The sequence below is a fragment of the Grammomys surdaster genome, unplaced genomic scaffold (assembly GCF_004785775.1).
Source record: "Grammomys surdaster isolate TR1022 unplaced genomic scaffold, NIH_TR_1.0 311, whole genome shotgun sequence".
Taxonomy (NCBI): domain Eukaryota; kingdom Metazoa; phylum Chordata; class Mammalia; order Rodentia; family Muridae; genus Grammomys; species Grammomys surdaster.
In genome coordinates, this window is record NW_021604730.1 from 1,716,837 (window position 1) to 1,736,793 (window position 19,957).

General features: G+C 38.1%; 1 protein-coding gene across 2 annotated transcripts in view; it reads right to left on the bottom strand.

Annotated features, from left to right (window-relative positions):
• Positions 1 to 2,710: 2,710 nt before the first annotated feature.
• Ankrd13c (ankyrin repeat domain 13C) overlaps positions 2,711 to 19,957 on the bottom strand; it is a 48,568-nt gene continuing 31,321 nt past the window's right edge. For both annotated transcript variants that reach the window (XM_028777592.1, XM_028777593.1), the window contains 6 exons: positions 18,671 to 18,802; positions 15,726 to 15,887; positions 10,818 to 10,897; positions 9,370 to 9,468; positions 6,708 to 6,808; positions 2,711 to 4,832 (listed from right to left, as the gene is read on the bottom strand). In XM_028777592.1, coding sequence (XP_028633425.1) covers positions 4,702 to 4,832; positions 6,708 to 6,808; positions 9,370 to 9,468; positions 10,818 to 10,897; positions 15,726 to 15,887; positions 18,671 to 18,802 — 705 coding nt within the window. In that variant the 3' untranslated portion in view covers positions 2,711 to 4,701. The remainder of the gene's footprint in view (positions 4,833 to 6,707; positions 6,809 to 9,369; positions 9,469 to 10,817; positions 10,898 to 15,725; positions 15,888 to 18,670; positions 18,803 to 19,957) is intronic.

A 19,957-nucleotide genomic window follows, 5' to 3' on the forward strand; every position in this document is an offset into this window, starting at 1 on the left:
AAATTTTTAAAACAAAGCTGAATGTAGGTGACATTCACTTAAAAACTTAGCAGGTAAAAGAACCATGTGGCAGCATGGCAAAATTATGTACGAAACAAAATACTGGCAATTCCCAGACAAATCAATATCCAAAGTTCATCCTGTTGCCTGTGACCTCTTAATGCAGACATTCACTTTTGTACAGTTCCAGTTCTAAACTAGTGCCACTGAATGAAGGTTAAGATGTTACCAGGAAAGCAGATTTAGACATTTCTTTGGTGAAGTCTGCACAAAGGTGCTGTGCTGGCATCTCATGCCTTCTAGCTGATAACCAGTTGTATGCAAGTTATCACTGCCACCATACCCAAGTTCTTGTATTTGGTGGTAAAACAAAATAAAAAGTTTTGTTAGAAAAATGTTTCTTATTTTGCTTAGTTTTTTAAGTCACAAACAACTTCAGGCTGTGCAGTTTGTGAAAGATGATAAGCCTGAATGAGCTGGGAGGCAAGCTCATGGGCTGTAGAAGCCATCACCTTGCCAAGATAAGGTATGCCTGGGTTGGTGGGCAGCAGCTAATGAATCTAACTGGGAGGAGTGCCAGAAGCAATCACAGCATTTCGTTCTCTTCGGTGGTAGCTATGCCTGGGAAGAGTTCTGACATCTACAAGAAGTGACATCTGCTGTTTTCAAACACGCAGGTTATTACTATAGTGAGAATTTTTAGTTTCTTTAAAAAAAGTATTTTAAGAATGGGTTTTTGTTTTAATGCTAGGTATGGGATATTGTCTACAATTGCCTACTTCAGATTGTCCACAGCTGCAGACTATGATTTTGCCTCTAGCAGGGGCGATTTGGTCAGCTGCATAGTTCTGTGTGCCACATTTGGAATCCTAGAGACACTTCATAGGGTATATAAATGCTATAGCCCCCCATGGGGTGGGGGGGGTAGGGAGGTCATTGTAGTAGATTAGTTGTTCTCAGAAGAAATCAGATAACCTGATGGCAAAGAGCAATCCCCAAGGAACTTGACACACCTAATCAGCAGGAAATACTAACCCTTTCCCCACCTCTATTTTTCTACCTAGTGTTAGGGAGTTATAATGGAGAAGAGTGGAAGAATCCAGAAAGTAGCCAGCTATATTTTACTATTTTTGTAGAATATGCCACTAATCTGAGAATGGTGCCTCTTTTTAAAACTCACTGGTAGAAGTATGCTTTTGGTTTTTTTGTTTTTTTGTTTTTTCATGAGAAATTGAAGGTTGAAGGTCACAAGTGGAGTCCTGCAAATCTTTAATCAGGATATTATCTCAAGATGGGAGTCTTTACTTTTCCAGTATTTTAGATACAACTTGATTTAGCTTTCTGATGGTAAGTGTATTTTAAAAGTCTTTAAATACTTAAGCACCCAAATTAATGTCTCATTACACAGAATCAGTGTAATAGTAGTTACCAAAAAAGCAATTTGATTCTTAATAACTGAGCTTTGTAACTGGTACTATAGGTGGAACCAGAGAGTGGAAGCAGGGGACATGGCAGCTGTAATAGACTGGGTCCCACAGAGCAGACAAGTGGCCCACATCTTGCTGCTTTATGACTTTGGAGGCATGGATGTCATGCAGAGAGAGAACTGGTAAGCTGAAGACACCTAGGTCAGAAGTCTTGAGTTGCTGTTCACAAAGGGATGAACAAAATTGACCTTTGAATTGCTCTCAAGAACTCCACCACCCTGTCAACGTCAACCTTTAGATAAGTGGGATTACACTGTTGAGATACACACACACACACACACACACGTAGGCCTTAAAGTCATATTCACTTAAAGTGAATGACAGTCAAATAGCTAACTTGACTATGAATGTATATAGGCTTACATGTGCTGAGGGTGTGGCAAAGAGGTTAGAAGTGTTATTCAGAGCAAGCTGAAAGGAGCAGCTTTTTTGTTTTTACCTAAAGCTACCCCTTAGGTGCAGTGAGATCTAGAACTTGCTGGTATGCTGCTAAACTTGTAGGTTGCAGCTAATGCGGCCTGTTTCTGGCATGAAATGTTTTTATAAAACTGCAGCTTCATAATTTACCAAGACATGGCTTTTCTACTGTTCATTCTGTGGGCAAATTTCAGTTGTCTGCAAAATGGGACCACCTTCCCCCCCCAACCCCTTACTCAACCAGATCTCTGCTGTAGATTTTGTTGAAAGTAGAGACATTGAATATAGCATCTCATACAAGGCAAGCATGCAGCCAAAATGCTATATCTCTAACCACTATTTACCTAGCTTGACATAGGGTCTCTTCAAACTGTCCTCTTGATCCTGCAGCCTCAGCCTCCAAGAGAGCTGGCATACATTGCCACTACGCCTGACTTGAAAGCCCAATTTTATTCCTGTGAAGCTGTAGTTCTGTAGTCAGCTGCTTGCTATTAGCTAATAATCAAGCTTCCAAACCATCAACATACTTTAATTCAGCAACGACATCTGCTATACATTTGTTTTATGAACTGCAGCTCTTTTGCCCAAGAATGTCTATTGAAGACAAGTCCCATATTTTCTTGGAGATGGGAACCGTATCTACAGAGGTCACATGAGTGATGAAGTATTGCACACCTTTCTAAATGGGACCAACTTTAAAATTTACTATATAGAATTTTACATTATCTACATTTCAAAACAGTGATATGCATGTAAGAGTATACAAAAATACTGATGTTTTTAACAGGATTAATAGGCATGAAAAGTCTAATATTGTGAAAAGTTTATTTGCATTAATTAACTCCTTTTTTTTTCCACCATCATAAGAGATACACTTGTTCTTTGTGATCAGAGAGAGAACATTTTGGAATGGACAATCTGATTCTACTGTTCATTAAAGAAAAATTGAAGTCTTAAAACAATCCAGTGCAACAATTTTCAGTAGTACAATCCAGTGCAACAATTTTCAGTAGTACAATCCAGTGCAACAATTTTCAGTAGTCCTATCTCCAGTGTAACCCAGCAAAATATTCACATATGTTAAGAAATTCTAAATCCCAAACTGCAAGTTATCATTCTTTCCTAAAGGTTTGAGCCAATGAGCCTAAAGCAACAGTGGTCACTACCTTTCAGAACCTTGGACATCATGATTGACAACAGAACTAAGTAGCTAAGTCACTGGATCAGCCACTGTCTGCCTCCATGCCATCATGCTAGCTTTGGGCTTCTCAGTTCTTAAAATTAAACAGATCACTTACTGGAGTGAGGGCTTTGATTTTTTTTTTAACTCAATTATTTTTCTTATAAAAAGTAAAATATCAACATATGCCAGGTGGTATCACTATGCGAGTGAGATGCAACTGTAAAGAGATAAATATCTTACGGCTGACACTTTGGATTTTTAAGTAAGTCATCTTTCAATAAAAGACTTGGTAAAAGTTTAAACTACTAGTCACGCTGTAACAACCTGACAGGTGCATCCTTGACACATCTCATCAGTACACATAAACATTTAGCTAAGTCTTTACAACATGATACTGTTATGATTTGAACATTATTCCCCCTAATTTATTTTCATTCTTGGATCTTTAAACCATCTTTTAATATGAAAAAGTTTAGATGCAAAAATGAGTAATGCATGATTTTAACACTTTGGAGACAAATCATTTTCCTGTGACTTAAAAAAAAAAGAACTTTCAATCTTGTGTGTTTCTGGACTTTTAATCTGTAACAAGTATATCGTTGCATATAAAATATTTTTACCTTATTTTGAAAGCATTACATACATAATTGTCCAAAATACGTATTTGTTTTTAAAATTGACACCAATGCATCCATATTCCATTAAAAATAATCTGACTTACTTGCACTTACTAGGAAGCAAGTTTAAAAATTTGGAATTTGTTTAAAGTGCTGATACTCAGGAGAGGGCTAGCTGTAAGCATGTTACCGTACCTATCAACAGAACAAGGACCCTTAAACTCAAGTTTAGGAAAAAAAAAAAAATAGAGGTTCTATGAAAGGAAGATCAGTAACAAACAGTTTCCACTGAAAAAGGATTCAGGTGAAACAAAGAGCACCACGATGAGCTGCATGAAGGTGCTGGGGGGGCACCGCATTCCCTGCAGGGAGCACTCCCTCGGAATGCATTGCAGCTATAAATGCAACTGTTATCAAGGTGCTGGGGGAAAGGGGGGCACCACATTCCCTGCAGGGAGCGTTCCCTCGGAATGTATTGCAACAGGCTGTAAATTCAACTGTTTGATGGTTATCACTGCTCTGTTCACCTCAGAAAACTGCATTCCTTCTAGTTGATTAAACATTCAAATTACAGAACTATACATAATGATGAAAACAAAGTTTAAAGGAACATTTATACATGCCACCCTGGATAGAGGTGACGCATCTCAAAGGGTTTCATATCTCTTAAGACACAGAATTTACGTTAATGGTCCAGGAGTGTTTAGATATAACTATAGATATATTTATATGATATATATTTCAACAAGAAGTGTAAAAATCTTTAAAAACAAATCACAGCACTCACAGCTGCTTTACATAGGAAGGTTTCAGGGTCACTGGGTATCAAACTATTACAGACAGGAAGTGACTTTAAAAAGATGAATGAATGGCACATCAGGAAGCTGTGGATGTTTTATTAGAGGTCAGTTTTTCATCACATTAGTGATGTGTTGACTCTCTGCTTAAACAAGCTCTCTGCCCTTGCCACCTGGAGCCTCTTGCTCTTCTGGATCAGTTAAAGGTCAGGAAAACGACTTGGGTCTTCCTTATAGTCTTCAGGAATGGCAAAGATGGATCCATCAAATTCATCACATCGGAACTCCTGAAAAGTCACAGTGGCTGTGATTGTGGGAAACACTGGTATATCTGGAGAAGTAACAAATGGTGAAATGCAGTCAGGCATCCATCTTTATAACCCAATGGAATCAGCCACCTTCCATCACACAACTCTATTTCCACAGCAACCCAATTCACATCTGCCCCAGCCTGTGCAGTAGGCTCTAAGGCTCTGGGCCGGGGCTGTGCAGTTGCTCCCTAGGCTGCTTTGTACAGGTACATCCCCCCAATTTTTTAAATTCTGACACTTTTGCTTCAAGAAACACCTCCTCAATAACACCATATTGCTTCAGCATAACAGGCATATAAAAGTTTCTGGCCCAAAGTGAATTTGGAGATAGAGTACATTCATCAGTCGGCTTTGATGATTTGATTCTTCATTCCTGGAAACAGTACAGCCCACACAGAAGCTGGTCTGATTCCTAACCCACTTTACTCAGGAGCCTCAGATTTCATCTGTGAACAACCTCTGTAGTGGGTCTATGAAAGCCAATCCAAGAGCCTATCCACAGTGAGAAACAGTAAAGTTGCTGTTATAAGCCTAGTTTATTTGCAGAAACAGTCTCATGCTAGAAATGGAGGGGAAGGATGCTCCTAGCTTCCACTGATGTCTCTTTTTGGAGAGGCTTTTGACCAACTGGTTTTTGTAAGGCTTGTTAAGAGTTTTCCTAACCCAAATCTTTAAATTTCCTTTAACTTTGTTCATTTCTTTAAAAAGAAATTCTTTGTGCTAATTTCTTTTAAAAGTTTTACATATCACATTTAAGACTGACCTTTAACTTCTTTGTAAAATAAGGTAAGAAAAGGCTCACTTCCTAGAGGTTTTTTTTGGTTTTGTTTTTTTTTTGTTGTTGTTGTTGTTGCGGGGGTGGTTTGCATCCCCAATCTCTACCAACAGACAGGGTTTCTCTGTGTAGCCTTGGCTGTCCTGGAACTTACCCTGTAGACCAGGCTGGCCCTGAACTCAGTGATCTACCTGCCTCTGCTTCAAAAGTGCTGGGATCCCTCTCACCATGTGGTAGAAAACTATCTTTTCTGCACTCAAGTGTTTGTGCCTTTGTCAGATCAGAAGTGTGTTAAAAGGCCTTCTGTCCCTTTGCTCATGTGTGCATACATGCACCACACACGTGTGGTGCTGGAGACATGGAGTTAGGATCAACCCACAGGAAATAATTGCTAATAGATTATCACTCTTTGTCAAAATAGTTCAGCTGTTATGACCCAAGTCTGCCCTCTCAGGGTCTCTGTAGAGACATCAACCCAAGAATCATTAGGTAGTCCCAGCCCTGAGAAAGAACACCAGAAAAATGAATCCAGAAACTGAATGCCCCTTTTCAGCATATAGAAAGCTGCTGAAACTCAAAGTACCAGGTTAGAAGTCAGCAAAGTTATCACCCTGATGACAGTGCTGATCTGAAACTCTAGCTCCACAGTCCTTTCTTGCTGCTGAAGGCATTCTATAACAGCTGTTTAGGGATGCAAAATTATGCTTCATGACTTCCCATTTGAATACTGAATGATTTGTTTCCTGGAATTTGGATAGGAACTTGTATGCCGACTCTCCCTCTGCACAGCTTTCTTAAACTTCCACTGCTGCTGTGCAATCTACACAATTCAAGTCTTGATCCTTTTGTTCATTACCTCTGTGCTTCTTTTAGTAGCTTGAAATGTTCATACATACTTTCCTGCAAGAAGTGCTTCTGTGTCCTTTATATTTCATTTAAACCACATAGAAATCAAACTTGCATTAGGTACTGTTATTTCTCAGGTATTTCATACATATAACAAAATAGAAGCACCAATGCACTTTAAAAAAAAACTTACTAAAAGTGAAGTCACTTGTATATTCACTGTCCTTTAAAATATACACCTTACCTAATGCCATCTGATTATTTTTTGACTTACCTAATTTTACAGGAAAGCCTGGAGGAAGCTTCATTTGAACAAATTCTCTAAGCTTGTTAAAGTGCTTGAAGGGTGCTATTACTTCTAGAACATTCAACAATCTGAAAAATAAAAGTAAGAGCAATGTTTCCATGGTTCATGTCTGTATAATAATTTCTTGAACTACACAGCTCAATCTTCACAGATTATCTTCCCAGGCACTGGAGGAAAGGCTCCAGTTGTGCACTACAGAGTTCTGCTCACAGCTCTCTGATGACACTTTCTTACTAAAGCCCACAGGCTACTCAGGCATTCTGGGAAGCAAGGCTGAAGTAAACTTCTATTTTCCTGATGAGCTTCACTGTTGGGTTAGGAAGGATTAATCTTAGTACTTATGATCCTGGCTCACATAAATTTCAGGTCATATAGAAACCTCTGTAGATTCCAGGAGCCTTCTGTGTCCTATATTACAGTCACATGTCAACCTCTTTGGTCCTCTGGTTGGCTTATACCATACTATTATCTTTTCAACATATTTATAGTGTCTTGCTATAAGCAACAGCTAGACACACATCAGTTCACTTTTCCTTTACTGAGTAATCAACAGCTGAACACACAGAGTCGTTCTATTTTCTTTTACCGTTTTCCCCCACCTGGGGCCAAGAGCTGGCTGGCCTCAGGATCCCATGTATCATGCTAGGCCAGCACTCACCACTGAGCTTAATCCCAGCACTTTTTTCATTTTTAATTAAAAAAAACTTGAGACATATAGTCCCACTAACTTTTCCAGGCTGGTCTTGTACTCTGTAACCCAGGGAAGCCTTAAAGTTCTGATGCTCCAGCCTCAAGCCTCCCACATAGGTAACTGTGAGCCTGAGCATAATTTACCCTTTCCTATGTGTCAAAAACCATGGGTAGGTAACTTTTATGCTTTCTCTGCCCAAATACCTTAGATTTGTTTCTTAGTAACTGAGGGATAGGCTACAAACAGAGGTCATGGATAAAATTTGCCCAATATGATCAGCGGCCCTAATCTGCAGTACTAAAATAAAACAAATCCCAAAGAAACAAAACCCAGAAGTTTATCTGGAACCAGGTGGAGTAGTTCACACCTGTAAATCACGTGATCTAAAAACTCAGAAGCTTGAAACATGAAGACTACGAGAGTCTCAAGAAAGCCTAGGCTATAGTGAAGTCCAATCAAAGCAAAGAAACCCTTCACTTTAACAGAGTAATTTTTGATGGTGACAACTGTGTACCCATTTTGGAATCAAATGTTATCTCACAGACTCTATCCTTTCCTATAGAGACATTTATTCTGTTAGATCTCAATACTAGCTCAGCCACACTTAGAGGCTAATAAATGGTTCTTACATCAAGCCAGTTCTATTCTCAGTCACATTTCTAACCTATTATCTGCTGTCCAAATTTAATTTCAGCCACATCTACTCTCATCAACTCTGTCTGTTTTTTGATAGTGCTGTTCACTGCTAATGTCAGTATTCCTTTCCATCTGTTTTTCATTTCATTCTGTCTTCTTCAACTCATGAGGATCTAATCATACTGATTTTATGTTCTTAATGTACTTTTCCATAGCAGTCACAGGAAATCTCTTCTGCTATAGAATGTATTCTTGTCTACCTTCTGTATCCAAGATTCCTTAATTTCTTTTTCCTATGACAATGGTTACAACCACTGCAATGTACTAAAATTTATCTATTGCTTATGTCTTAAGATCTCTGGAGTTAACTCCAAACATGCTGTAAAATCAGCTGCATTTCTTTATTAGGAATCATGGCCAGACATCTGCCCATGTTTTCTAACTCCTTTCTCACACTGCCTCAAGATTCTCCCCATGTGTGATCTCTAGCTTACATAGAGGCTCTACACAACAGCCTGTCTACCCTTCTAAAGCTTGAGGGTGGCATAGTCAGAGATTCTGAACAGACTTTGTAGAAAATTATAGATTGCTAGGAGAAAAAAGTCACCATGTTGGGCCAGGTTAAAAGGTGGAATAAATTAAGGAAAAATAATAACTGGAGCCTTCAACTCCTCCTCAGCTACATTTTCATAAGGAGCTGAGATCACATCCCATCAAGAGTGAGCTCCAGTACCCACTTCCCATACGCCCATCTCTCCAAACTCAATGTTTCTAAAGAATGTCTGGTGTAGATGGGCCTGGAGGGGTATATTTAAGGTGTCTACTGCAGTACAGTATTCTATAGGGATAGACTAAAAACAGAATGTTTATCAGTAAAAGAACAACAAAGCAAAGGACAGGAGGTCGGGGGAGACAAAACATGATTATTGTTGGAATCCAAGGCACCTGGCTCAAAACACCAAAACTCATATGGCAAAATGCAGACTATTTCCGGGCTCTGCATTCAGAAGTACAGTTAACAAGACAGTCTAACTAATGTGTTAAAAAGACAGTATCTCTTTATTACACAAATTTCTATGCTGTGAGGTGGTTTTTTTAAAATAAGTATGTGTTGCTTTAATAATTTTCTTTAGACTATCCAAAATTTATAGAAAATGATACTTCTGTAAACCAGAAAATCTGAGTGTGTGCACACACTCTTGAACCTGTCTTGAGGCTGTCAAGACATATTTATATTTCAGCACCTCAGATACAAATATTGATGCCTGTCTTATACCCGTTCATAATCAACAGTACACTTACGACTCAATTCCCAGGGGAAATTCCTGGCTCATGGCTACAGTGGCTTTAAATGTCTTCTTGCTTTCTTTGCACACCAGTTCTCTGCCCAGGTGTGGTGCCCTACAACAGAAAGAACACTGTTAATAAGACCTTGTTAAGAACTCATTAATGCTCACTAATGCTTCCATTTTTCTTGTCTATAGAAATATTATTATGCTAAAAACAAGATGTCTATAAGAAATGAGACAAAAGAAACAGTTTAAAAGTTCAGAAAATAACATGAATAACTCAAGGAATTCATACTGAATATAACTGAATGGTAATAATAAACACCACTTTAGAACAAAATAAAAATTATTTAATTCAATCTCTTTCACTGTCTACTACAGTTTCAGCATTCAACAATAAAAAGCACTGATTAAAAATTCTGTACATACGCATGTTAAAATGATAACGAATTTAAAACATTTCTATTTTGGTATATGTGACTTCATTGAGGCAAGAACATAGAATAACCTAAGCAGACAAGGCTGAGTTGAAGAAAGCAGAAATTATTTCAAAATCATTTCCCTTGAAGAATTAACATACTGGGGACCTGCCTTATTCCACTGAGTTGTGTCTGGGCTTTCCTGCCCTATTTCAAAGTTCTGTTGAATTATCTGGCACACACCACAAGTAACTACATGATACTTTCCTCTGACCTGCTAGGGCATCTAATGAAAGCTAGTCAAAATAATAGTCATTCACAAAAAGACAAGGTCCAACAATCCAATACTAGACCAGAACTTGAAAACTTACAAACATAGCATGCCTTTCAATAAGAAAAAAATCAAGGCAGCATCTTCTTGAGCACAGTGAGACAGTTACAAGGGGAGGTATTTTAATTTCCACCAAAGAGGAACATTGGTGAGCCAAGATAAATATATTCATTCAAAATAATCTTTAATAATTCACCTCTCATCAACTCAATATATGCATAAGGAACAGTAATAATGGTGTGCTTTACTCCTCTCCATGAGTTAGTGACACAGCAGTAAGTAAAGGTTTATGGAAGAATGCTGAGAAGTCAATGAAATGAATGACAAGACTCAGCTTGAGAAAGCAGAGAGGAAACAAACTGAATGGCCTAACAGGAAGTACTTAAAGCATAAACATGTATGAACACAGAGTCTGACAGACAAGGAAGGTTGAACAAGTCCTACAGGCTTCTTGCTCGTTGGCTGGTGTGTGTGATTGGCAAAGGAATGTAAAAAGAAGGCTCTAGACTCGCAGTACACACATGATTTGGGAGGTTTCTTTCTCACTCTTACTTTATATTTCTTAAAGTTAAAACAATAGCTTCAGATAAAAATACACCAATAATACTCTCTCAGAACTCCTGTATCTAAAAACACTGTTTTAACATTTTTTTCTTCCTAAAAGTTCAAAGAAAACATAAACCAAAAAAAAAAAAAAAAAAATCCACCTACTTTCCATTTTCGGCAGATATGTATTCTTCCCACGTAATAGTGTTCTGAGGAGGAGGGGTAAGGGACTGTCTTCTAACCGGCTGCCAATAAGAGAAAGAGACAAGGAGAGTGTAGAATATGGGGTGAAGAATATCACATTTTAAAATTTAAAGTTAAAACACACTGAGGCAGGAAAGATAAGGGAAGCTTAGCAACCCAGCACTCCTTTTCAATTGAGCTACATGCACCCATTTTCTAACCATGCACTTAGCAACTGGGACCCACACCAATGTCAAGGTGAAGGTACACCCCACTCCAAACAACACAGAGAGTTGGCTCGTCCCTAACAATCCTTTCATAACACCCATGTTTCCACTCAAATATGTCCTAGAACATATCCAGCTTGGTAATGCACAGTAAAGCAGACTGTCAAACTGAGTAAATTTTTTTTAATAAAAAACCCTAATTGCCATCTGATGCCAACACCTGATTAGGCCTGCATATGATTAACATCATATGCATTATGGTAAAGGACATGGACAACGAAAAGAGCGCGGGTCAGTCAAGCCTGTCAATCAAAACAGATGACCATCATAACCCTCCTCTAGCAACCACTTCCTCCTCTTCCTAGACTCCATAAAAGGAAGCCCCAAACACTACCTGTGGCTCTTGGGTGCTCTAGCTCAGGTAGGCCATTGTTTCTTGGCAGTCTCCTATTACTTTCTCTAAATAAAACTCCTTGTACTTTGCTATTTGGGTGCTTTCTTTATTAGTAAGATGTCAAAAACCTGAACACATTGGGTCCAGACAAAACTGCCTCACAAGACAGTAAACTAGGGTTGGGGTATTTAGTGATACACAGCATGCCAGCACACCCCACAAAACAGCAAACTTTTTATTTATTTATTTATTTATTATGAATACACTGTAGCTGTCTTCAGACACACCAGAAGAGGGCATCAGATCTCATTATAGATGGTTGTGAGCCACCATGTGGTTGCTGGGATTTGAACTCAGGACCTCTGGAAGTGCAGTCAGTGCTCTTAACCACTGAGCCATCTCTCCAGCCCAACAGCAAACTTTTTTATTGGATATTTTATTTATTTACATTTCAGATGCCTTCTCCTTTCCCCATTTCCCCTCCCTAGAAAGCCCTATCCCACCCCCTCCTCCTTTTTGCTTTTATACCATTTTAATTACATACCATTTACTAAGGTCAATTGTAGGTTGAGGAACTAGCAATACAATAGATGCAAACAGTCAAGGAACAAACACGACAATAAACACAAATAGTCAAAGAATAAGCAAGAGAATAAACAAAATTCCGTGAACACTCCCATGATCACTGTTTCTAAGAAAAGTGCTGGCTCATTTAACCTCTTCAAGATACATTTAATGGGGTTAATTCCATAGTAGTCCCCTGGTAGTATAAGCACTAAGACTATCTCTACTGTTTCAGTTATCTAAAATCCTCCAGGCATTATGTTAAATACAAAAGCACAGAAAAATGGAAGGTTACTGGCTTCAAAAAACTTAAAAGCAACAGACGAAAACTATGTCAATGAGCAGTGCAGCAGAAAAAAATTTTAAGACTCATAATCACTGGAAATGGCACAAATGCCTGCAATCCTAGGACCTGGGAAATGGAAGCAAGAGGATCAGGGTCAGCCTAGTCTACCACACATTAGGCTCAAGGCCAGCCTGAACTACACGATACTGTCCCCTGTTCCCCAACCCCCCAAAAAACTACCCAAGTTTGGGTCTTTTCATATTGCCCAGATGAGGGTGCAGGTCTGAAATTTACTGCAGGTTTCTCATGACCCCAAATTCCAGGATCAAAAAAGCCTCCAGCAACACAAGTGCACAGTAGTGAATCTGGTTCAAAAAATATTACAGGCCAAATGAAGCCACAGAAAGTAACTCTACAGACTCATAGAGGCTTTCATCGTTTTGGTTTTGTTATTTGAGACAGGGTCTCTTAAAGTAGCCCTGTTCTACAACTCACTATGTAGATCAGGCTGACCTTGAACTTGTAAAGATCTGCCTGCCTCTACCTCCTAAAGAAGTCTCTAGTCCTGACTGTACTATGATATTTTTAAAGTAGGGAGAATCACAGATGAAGAATATCAATTGATGTATTTATTCCAACTACAGTAAGAAACAGCAAAGGAGATATCAATAACACAGTTAACCTGTTAGCTGTCTTTACAGTCAGAATGTCTGTTAAATATGAGTTTAGATCACTGTGGGATGCGCCAGCAATAGGAACTAAACTAGGGAGAGGCAGTGCTAACTAAAAATTGCTAGGAAGAGATAAGGTGAATGACCAGCAAGAGTAACACCACACCCCAGTCAGAAAAAGGAAGGGTTTTGTTCTGGGTTGTTTTAAAGATAGTCTCAGGAAGCCCAAGCTGGCCTCAAGTTCACTATCTACTCAAGATAACCTTGAACTCCTGTTCCTTCTGCCTCCAAGTCTCAAGAGCTGGGATTACATGCATGTGCTACCTGGCCCACCTTTTCTCCCATCTTTCTCTTACAAGTATGTCCCTAGTTAGTCAAAGGAAGATACTCAGAACTGTGATTGGTAAATTGTGGCTTGTTTCAACAGGCTGCTACAAGTGTCTGGAAAGGCCACAACCCTTGTTCCAAAGCAGAAGTGGTTGTACAGAGGAGAAACTGGCTTTGAGTATTAAGCAATACAGAAGATCCATCCTTCATGACAGCCTATAGCAAATCTGAGCAGCCACTAAGGAGCTGGGTAAGAGAAGAACTGATAGCTAGAGTTTGCTAAAAGCTGCCTTACACACAAAGACCCAAGTTCTAGACCCAGCAATATATAATACACACACATACACACACACTCTCTCAAGCCAAATTTTCTGCAGCAATGGATTTATCTATAAATTCAATGCCATAATCATCAATCTCCCCCCAAACATACATGTATATTAGAAACTGACAAACTAAAATTTAAATATTCACCAAGAATCACAAGGTTCATAACTGGGTTTGCTGTTCACAGCCACAAGGCTGAGGCAAGGTGATCAGAAGTCTGGGGCCTGTTTAGGAGAATCATAAGACACTGTCTCAAAAAAAAAAAAAAAAAAAAAAACTATCTTTTTCCTCTCCTAGCACAATCTGTGATTAACAGTCTCCAAACAGACATTCCCAACACCAGAAACTAAGCCAAAAGTTGTCTCAACAAGTCAGAGCCAAAATAAGCCTATAGCTCACAGCTGATTTCTGAAAAACATAATTTCTTAAAATCTTATGTACTTCATATACATTAGTCTGTTCTATTCCATAGATAGATCCAGTAAAATATTTTAATTTCAATTTGAAAAACTACACCTGTGTAACATTTCTAAGAGGCCTTTAGCAATCCAAGTACATTAGACTATAATTCATGTAACCATATGAAAATCAAGTTGCCTACTTTAAGTTCGAATAGGTATCAACCAGGTCTGTAGCTTTAAACCCTAGATTGTTTGTGTGTGTGTGTGTGTATGCATGCAGCAATCAGTTCAAAGCTAATTGGCAAATGGCCCATGAGTTTCTTCTGTTTGATACAGTGTTCTATATATTTATCCCCAATGTTTAACAATATGCAAATCACAACACAGTCAGGAAGGTCCATAGAGAAATCAGCAGCTCTGTCAGGATGTACTGAGACTCCCTGTCTAGTTAGTTGCTTCTGCTGTGTCCTTTATTTCCTATTGACCAAGAATCAGTGCCTATATAAAGACTAACTAACAGGGTTCTGATTCTGGGCAAGAAAAGGCCTGAGAAACACAAACAGCATTTGGCAAGAAGAAGATAGTAACACACTAACTTGCCCTATTCAGTTTTAACTGAACTATTTCTATACTATAGTCACTTCAAATATGGCTGATATGCTCAAGCCCCTCCCCCCCAACACACACTCACACACACACACACACAGAGTACTAATGTTGAGAACCTGTCACACTATTCTAAGGAAACCCAGCCATTTTGCTGTAGGTGAAGTAGCCAAGCCTCCTGTCCTTAGCTCCCAATCTTTCTGACTGTAGCTATAGTGCTCAAACATATATGCATGCTTACAAACACAATCACAGCCCTAAGACTGCTGCTTCACAGAACAGTAATGACTACACTTTGTGAGATGTGCTTTTTGGTTGTTTTATTCAGACACTAGTTTAAAAAGAAAGTGGCCATGACCTATTGGACTAATCCTATTCTCTTTCAAGGATCCCTATTCTAAAACTTGAAAAATGTCCTGTAAAGAGAGTTAAGTTAATATCTGAAAGTCTATTAAGATGATATGCCTGAAACAAAACAAATTTACCAAGGTAGGAGAGATGGTTCAGTAGTCAGAAACATTTATTGCTCTTTCTGAGGACCCACTTTTGGATCCCAGCCTCTATATCAGGCAGATCACAACCATCTATAACTCCAGGCCCAGAAGATCTGAAACACTTCTGGCCTCTACGGGTAGCTGGCCTCACATGATGTACACACATATATACAAAATACATTTTAAAAAGGAATAAAGCAGTATCTGGTTCATATTAGAAATCAGATAAAAGACCAATCCTCATTTTTCATGTATCTTCTCATTTCCTACTTTCCTTTTCCCACCCCTTCCATACCCCATACTCATTGCATATACTGTTTCAATAAGCAGAGACTCAATACACAGTTCCCAGGCTGTACAGTCTAGAAATGGCCTAGGAAGTAGGTGAACCTTCAGCTGGGTCTTTAAGGCAGCAGACAACAGGATATAGAATAAAATTAACACCATGATTCATGCTTACAAAATGACTTCGAAGACAAAGCACAGACTCAAAAAAAAAAAAAAATACCAAAGATCTCCTCCATCCTCTTTTCTATTCTTCAAAAACAAAGAAAATGAAGATTTATAGGTAGACAAGTTAATGAGATGTGTACCTCAAAGTTCTGCTCTGTGAGGCTCCCACCTTTGCTCAGACTCTCCATGATGGCCTTATTCCGCAGAATGTCCTCCTCACTGAGATGCTCTCTTCTTTTCCTTGATTCTAGAACAAGTCCATTCACCAGATAAAAGTCTGCCAAAAAGTTTCCTACTCTTTCCTAAAACAAAATCAAATATTCCAAAATGACAGTTTAAAGGATGATTGATCTCAGATTTTAAGAAAGTGTTGAGATCATAAATTTCTATATAAACGTGTACCACGTAGGTGGAAATATTCTGATATTTAAAGTCACCAAATTATTTTTGTAAGTTAAAAAAACAATCATTCATTTCCAAACTACAAAGGAAATTTAAAGTACAAAAGATGTATGCTATTTAAACCTGTAAATTAGGTAGTCTAAACAGAAGCACATTGGTGTTCTTTCACTATCAAGTAGCACAGAGCAACCTTAGAAGTTCACTAAACACAAAATTTTGAATAACAAGGAGGGGTCAGGGGTTACACTGTTCCCATTTTATAGATAGAAAAGCAGAATTAAAATCCACAATCCATGCCACACTGCACCTTCTCTGATCTCTGGATAAAACTTCAAGTTACTGCTGCTCACTGCTTTGAAAAGAAGAGTAGCCTTGCTCACTAATACATGTGAAGTGTTTAAATTATAGATGCAGGCACAGATAAAAAGGTATCCAGAAGAGAGCAAACAGTTCTTTCCAGGGACACCTCATTACTCATCTGACACTGACCCACACTTCCAACACCTACACAATCCCATGTAAAATTATCTACTTATTAAAAAATTTATTTGACCCAGCTTCCCATTTCTACTTGTATCTAGGCTGCCTACTCCAACTTGCTGTGTCCAAAACTATGTGTACAGTACATCTCTTAAAAGTCATCAGGAAGCCAAGTATTTTGCACCCATTTCTACCTACAAAATGGGAACCATGGCATACTGACTCCCTCCTTACCTGTCAAAGACTTAAGGAGGTCACCTAGTAGCTCCTCAAGAGCTTTTGGCTGCTTAGTGGTAACACTAGGTAGACAGCAGTTTCAATTTTTATCTTCTCTTGAAGTGATCCGTCTAATGCTGCCCAGAAGAACAGAGTACAAACAAGTAAGACTTCAAGCAACAAATGCACTGCAATGCTGGACCCACAGCCTGGAGTCCTAAGTGCCACTTGTTGCCAAATAGGCTTTGAGGGCTCAGGGGTAGACTTTAGTGTGGCTAGGAGGTGGTTAACAGGTCCTGTGACCATATAAAGCAGCAGCACTTATCAAAAACTATCCTATCAACAAAAATGTCAAGTATGTGCTGCTCATGATCCAGCCACTGCATTTCTTGCTGCCTGTACTGTGCGCTGTAAACGCATGTGGAAGGTGGATAAATTCAGTTACAATGGAGGAAATAGCAATGTAAGCTATTCATCCGAGTATCTAACACTATGGCTGCAGGTAAGTATTGTAGCACCTTCACTAAGTCATATGCAAGCTGCTAAAGAGTCTAAGCAGCACTTATATGAGAAGTAGAGGTTCCCACCACACACTCATGAACAGCCAGTTCCAAAGCCTTTGACAGCACTGTATTAAAGAAGAGCATCAGTACAAAACATGACACATTATTTACAGATACATATTTCTGTGTGAAAAACACTAAAAAGGTCTACAGGGGTTCCAGTATCATAAGTGTCCACTGGAATTTTCTGACGTTATATGTAAAGCTGTATGGTATTTAATCTTGTGATGGTCAACATGCTGCTGTGATGGCATCTTTAGTACAATTAACACAGAATTAACACACTCAGGAAAAGCACATTTCCCTCTATAAATTGTGTGGGTCTTATCCAATCCTCTAAGCCTTAAAAGCAAACACTAAGAATTATAGAAGAAAATGCAATTCCACTTTAAAACTGCAACACAAAAACCCTGACATCCTAGCAACAGATTTCTAACTCCAGACAATCCCAACTCTCCCCTTAATGTCCAGCCTACTATACACAGTTTAGACATGCAAAGTCCCATAAGAACACAAGCCAATCCCCTTTAAGCAAGAAAGTTCTCCCTCCACAACCCTCTCCATTTTCTTCCCTTTTCTCCCATAGCTTAGCTCACTCATCCTCTACACCCTTCATTCCTCTCTTCTGAGTTAGTTTTAAGTGAATACAAAGTTTGTTTTTGTTTTTCCAATATGAAAACATTCACTTGTTATGTTCAATAAAATGTAATTTAAAAAAAAATTAAATCTCACCCTTTACCTGATGTGGCTCTTAGTGGAAATTTGTATTATTTAATTTTATAAATTTATAAGTGATTATTAAAATGTTTCATTATCTATTTCATTCAAAATTATACCATGGATTTAATATATATTGGTGTTTTAATATACTCACGCACACAATTCAGGCCAGTTTCAAACCTGAACACTGCCTGATCTATACTGCATACAAAACATGCAGAGTGAAAGAGTCTTAGCCTATTTTTAGGTGATCTTATAGTCTCCTGCTGACAGATGTGATGGGAATTATAGAAACTTCCACTGAGATTTAAATTTGCCAGTCTTAGAGAAATATAAGCTTCATTTGAGCAGACAAGATACAAGAGCTCTAAAGTAAGAGGAAAAGACACAGCAAATCAAAGTATATACATCTCTTCACAAGCCTCTTAAACATAAAGCACTAGAAAAAAAATGGAGCCATGTTCAAACTCTTAAAAGGTAAGGCAGACAAGAGTTCAAATAAACTACAATTTCTTTGGGCTTTTACAAGAATACATGTGACCTCCATAACTATGCATTTGTTAACTACCTATGTGGATTCAAAAAAAAAAAAAAAAAGAGGAAAAAAATCTACCTAACTAAAGACAATTTCTATATTTCCATCATTATTTTGGTAATATTAGATAACAATTTTTTAAGTTCAAAATATCTGTATTTTTACATACTGTTTTATCTTCCCGAAAAAGCCATCCAGTTTGGGCACGTGTGAAAGAAATTGATTTGGTTGATAAAGTTGCAGAATAAATATCGCTGCTCATTAAAATATCAACTTCTTCTTCTGTTTCCATCTCTGACTCCTAGGTTGGGGGCAAAAGTTAAAATAAGAATCTGGTTGTTCTTTGAAGATGTTATAAATTTCAAAAGTCAAAAATACATAGTTTCTAAGTAACATGATGGTATTTATTCTAAAACCAGATGTTTAAATTTTGTGTCTAATGTCTTTAATAACTCTGAATTATGATTAATTATGAATCTTTAAAAGCAGGGCACAAAAAACATAGCACTTTCACACTTCTATATAAATAAATGTAATAAACCCACTGTTACTACAAAACTATATGGTCTGTAGAATAACTGTTTAAACTTTAGAATTAAATAGAAAGATCTGAGACAAAAATCTCTATATAAAAGTTTTGTTTACTTTAAATGCAGATAAATTAGCCTTCAGTTATTGCTAATACATAAAAAGAAATCCATCATTGTTGTCTGAGTCTTTTTCAATAATTTCTAAGAACAAGGGAGCTGGTCATAATGGCCCTTGTGTTTAGGGCATAGATGTTCAGAACTGAGATATCATCTTGGTAGATTTTTCCTTTGATAAGTATGAAGTGTCCTTCTCTGTCTCTTTTGATTAATTATGGTTGAAAGTCTATTTTATTAGGTATTATAAATGACTACTCCTTTTCCCAGTCCTTTACTCTGAGGTAATGTCTATCTTTATTGCTGAGGTGTGTTTCTTGCATGCAGCAGAATGATGGATCCTGTTTTCGCATTCATTCTGTTAGCCTGTGTTTTCTTATTGGGGAATTGAGTCCATTGATGTTGAGAGATATTATTGAACAGTGATTATTATTTCCTGTTATTTTGATGCTGGTGGTGGTGGTGGTGGTCTGTGTGTGTGTATTTGTTTATCCTGTGCTGAACGTGCAAGGACTTTAAGAGTTTGAGCAGTCATGCTCAGGGGTAATATATGGATGTGTGTGTGTTCACAGTCCCAAAAATGAAAGAATATCAGATTATGAATGCAAGAAAATTAGATTTTGAGCAGTCCTTAAATAGGAATATAGTAGACTCTCCTACAATGTGCTGTTTATGCTGTCTGACGTAATACAGCTAATGTCATATGAGGATGTGTGCAGGCTATGTGCAAACATCATGCTACTGTGTGCCTGAGACTGGAGCATGTCAGGTTTTGGTACTTCTAGAGAGTCCCAGAATCAAACTCTTGGAGA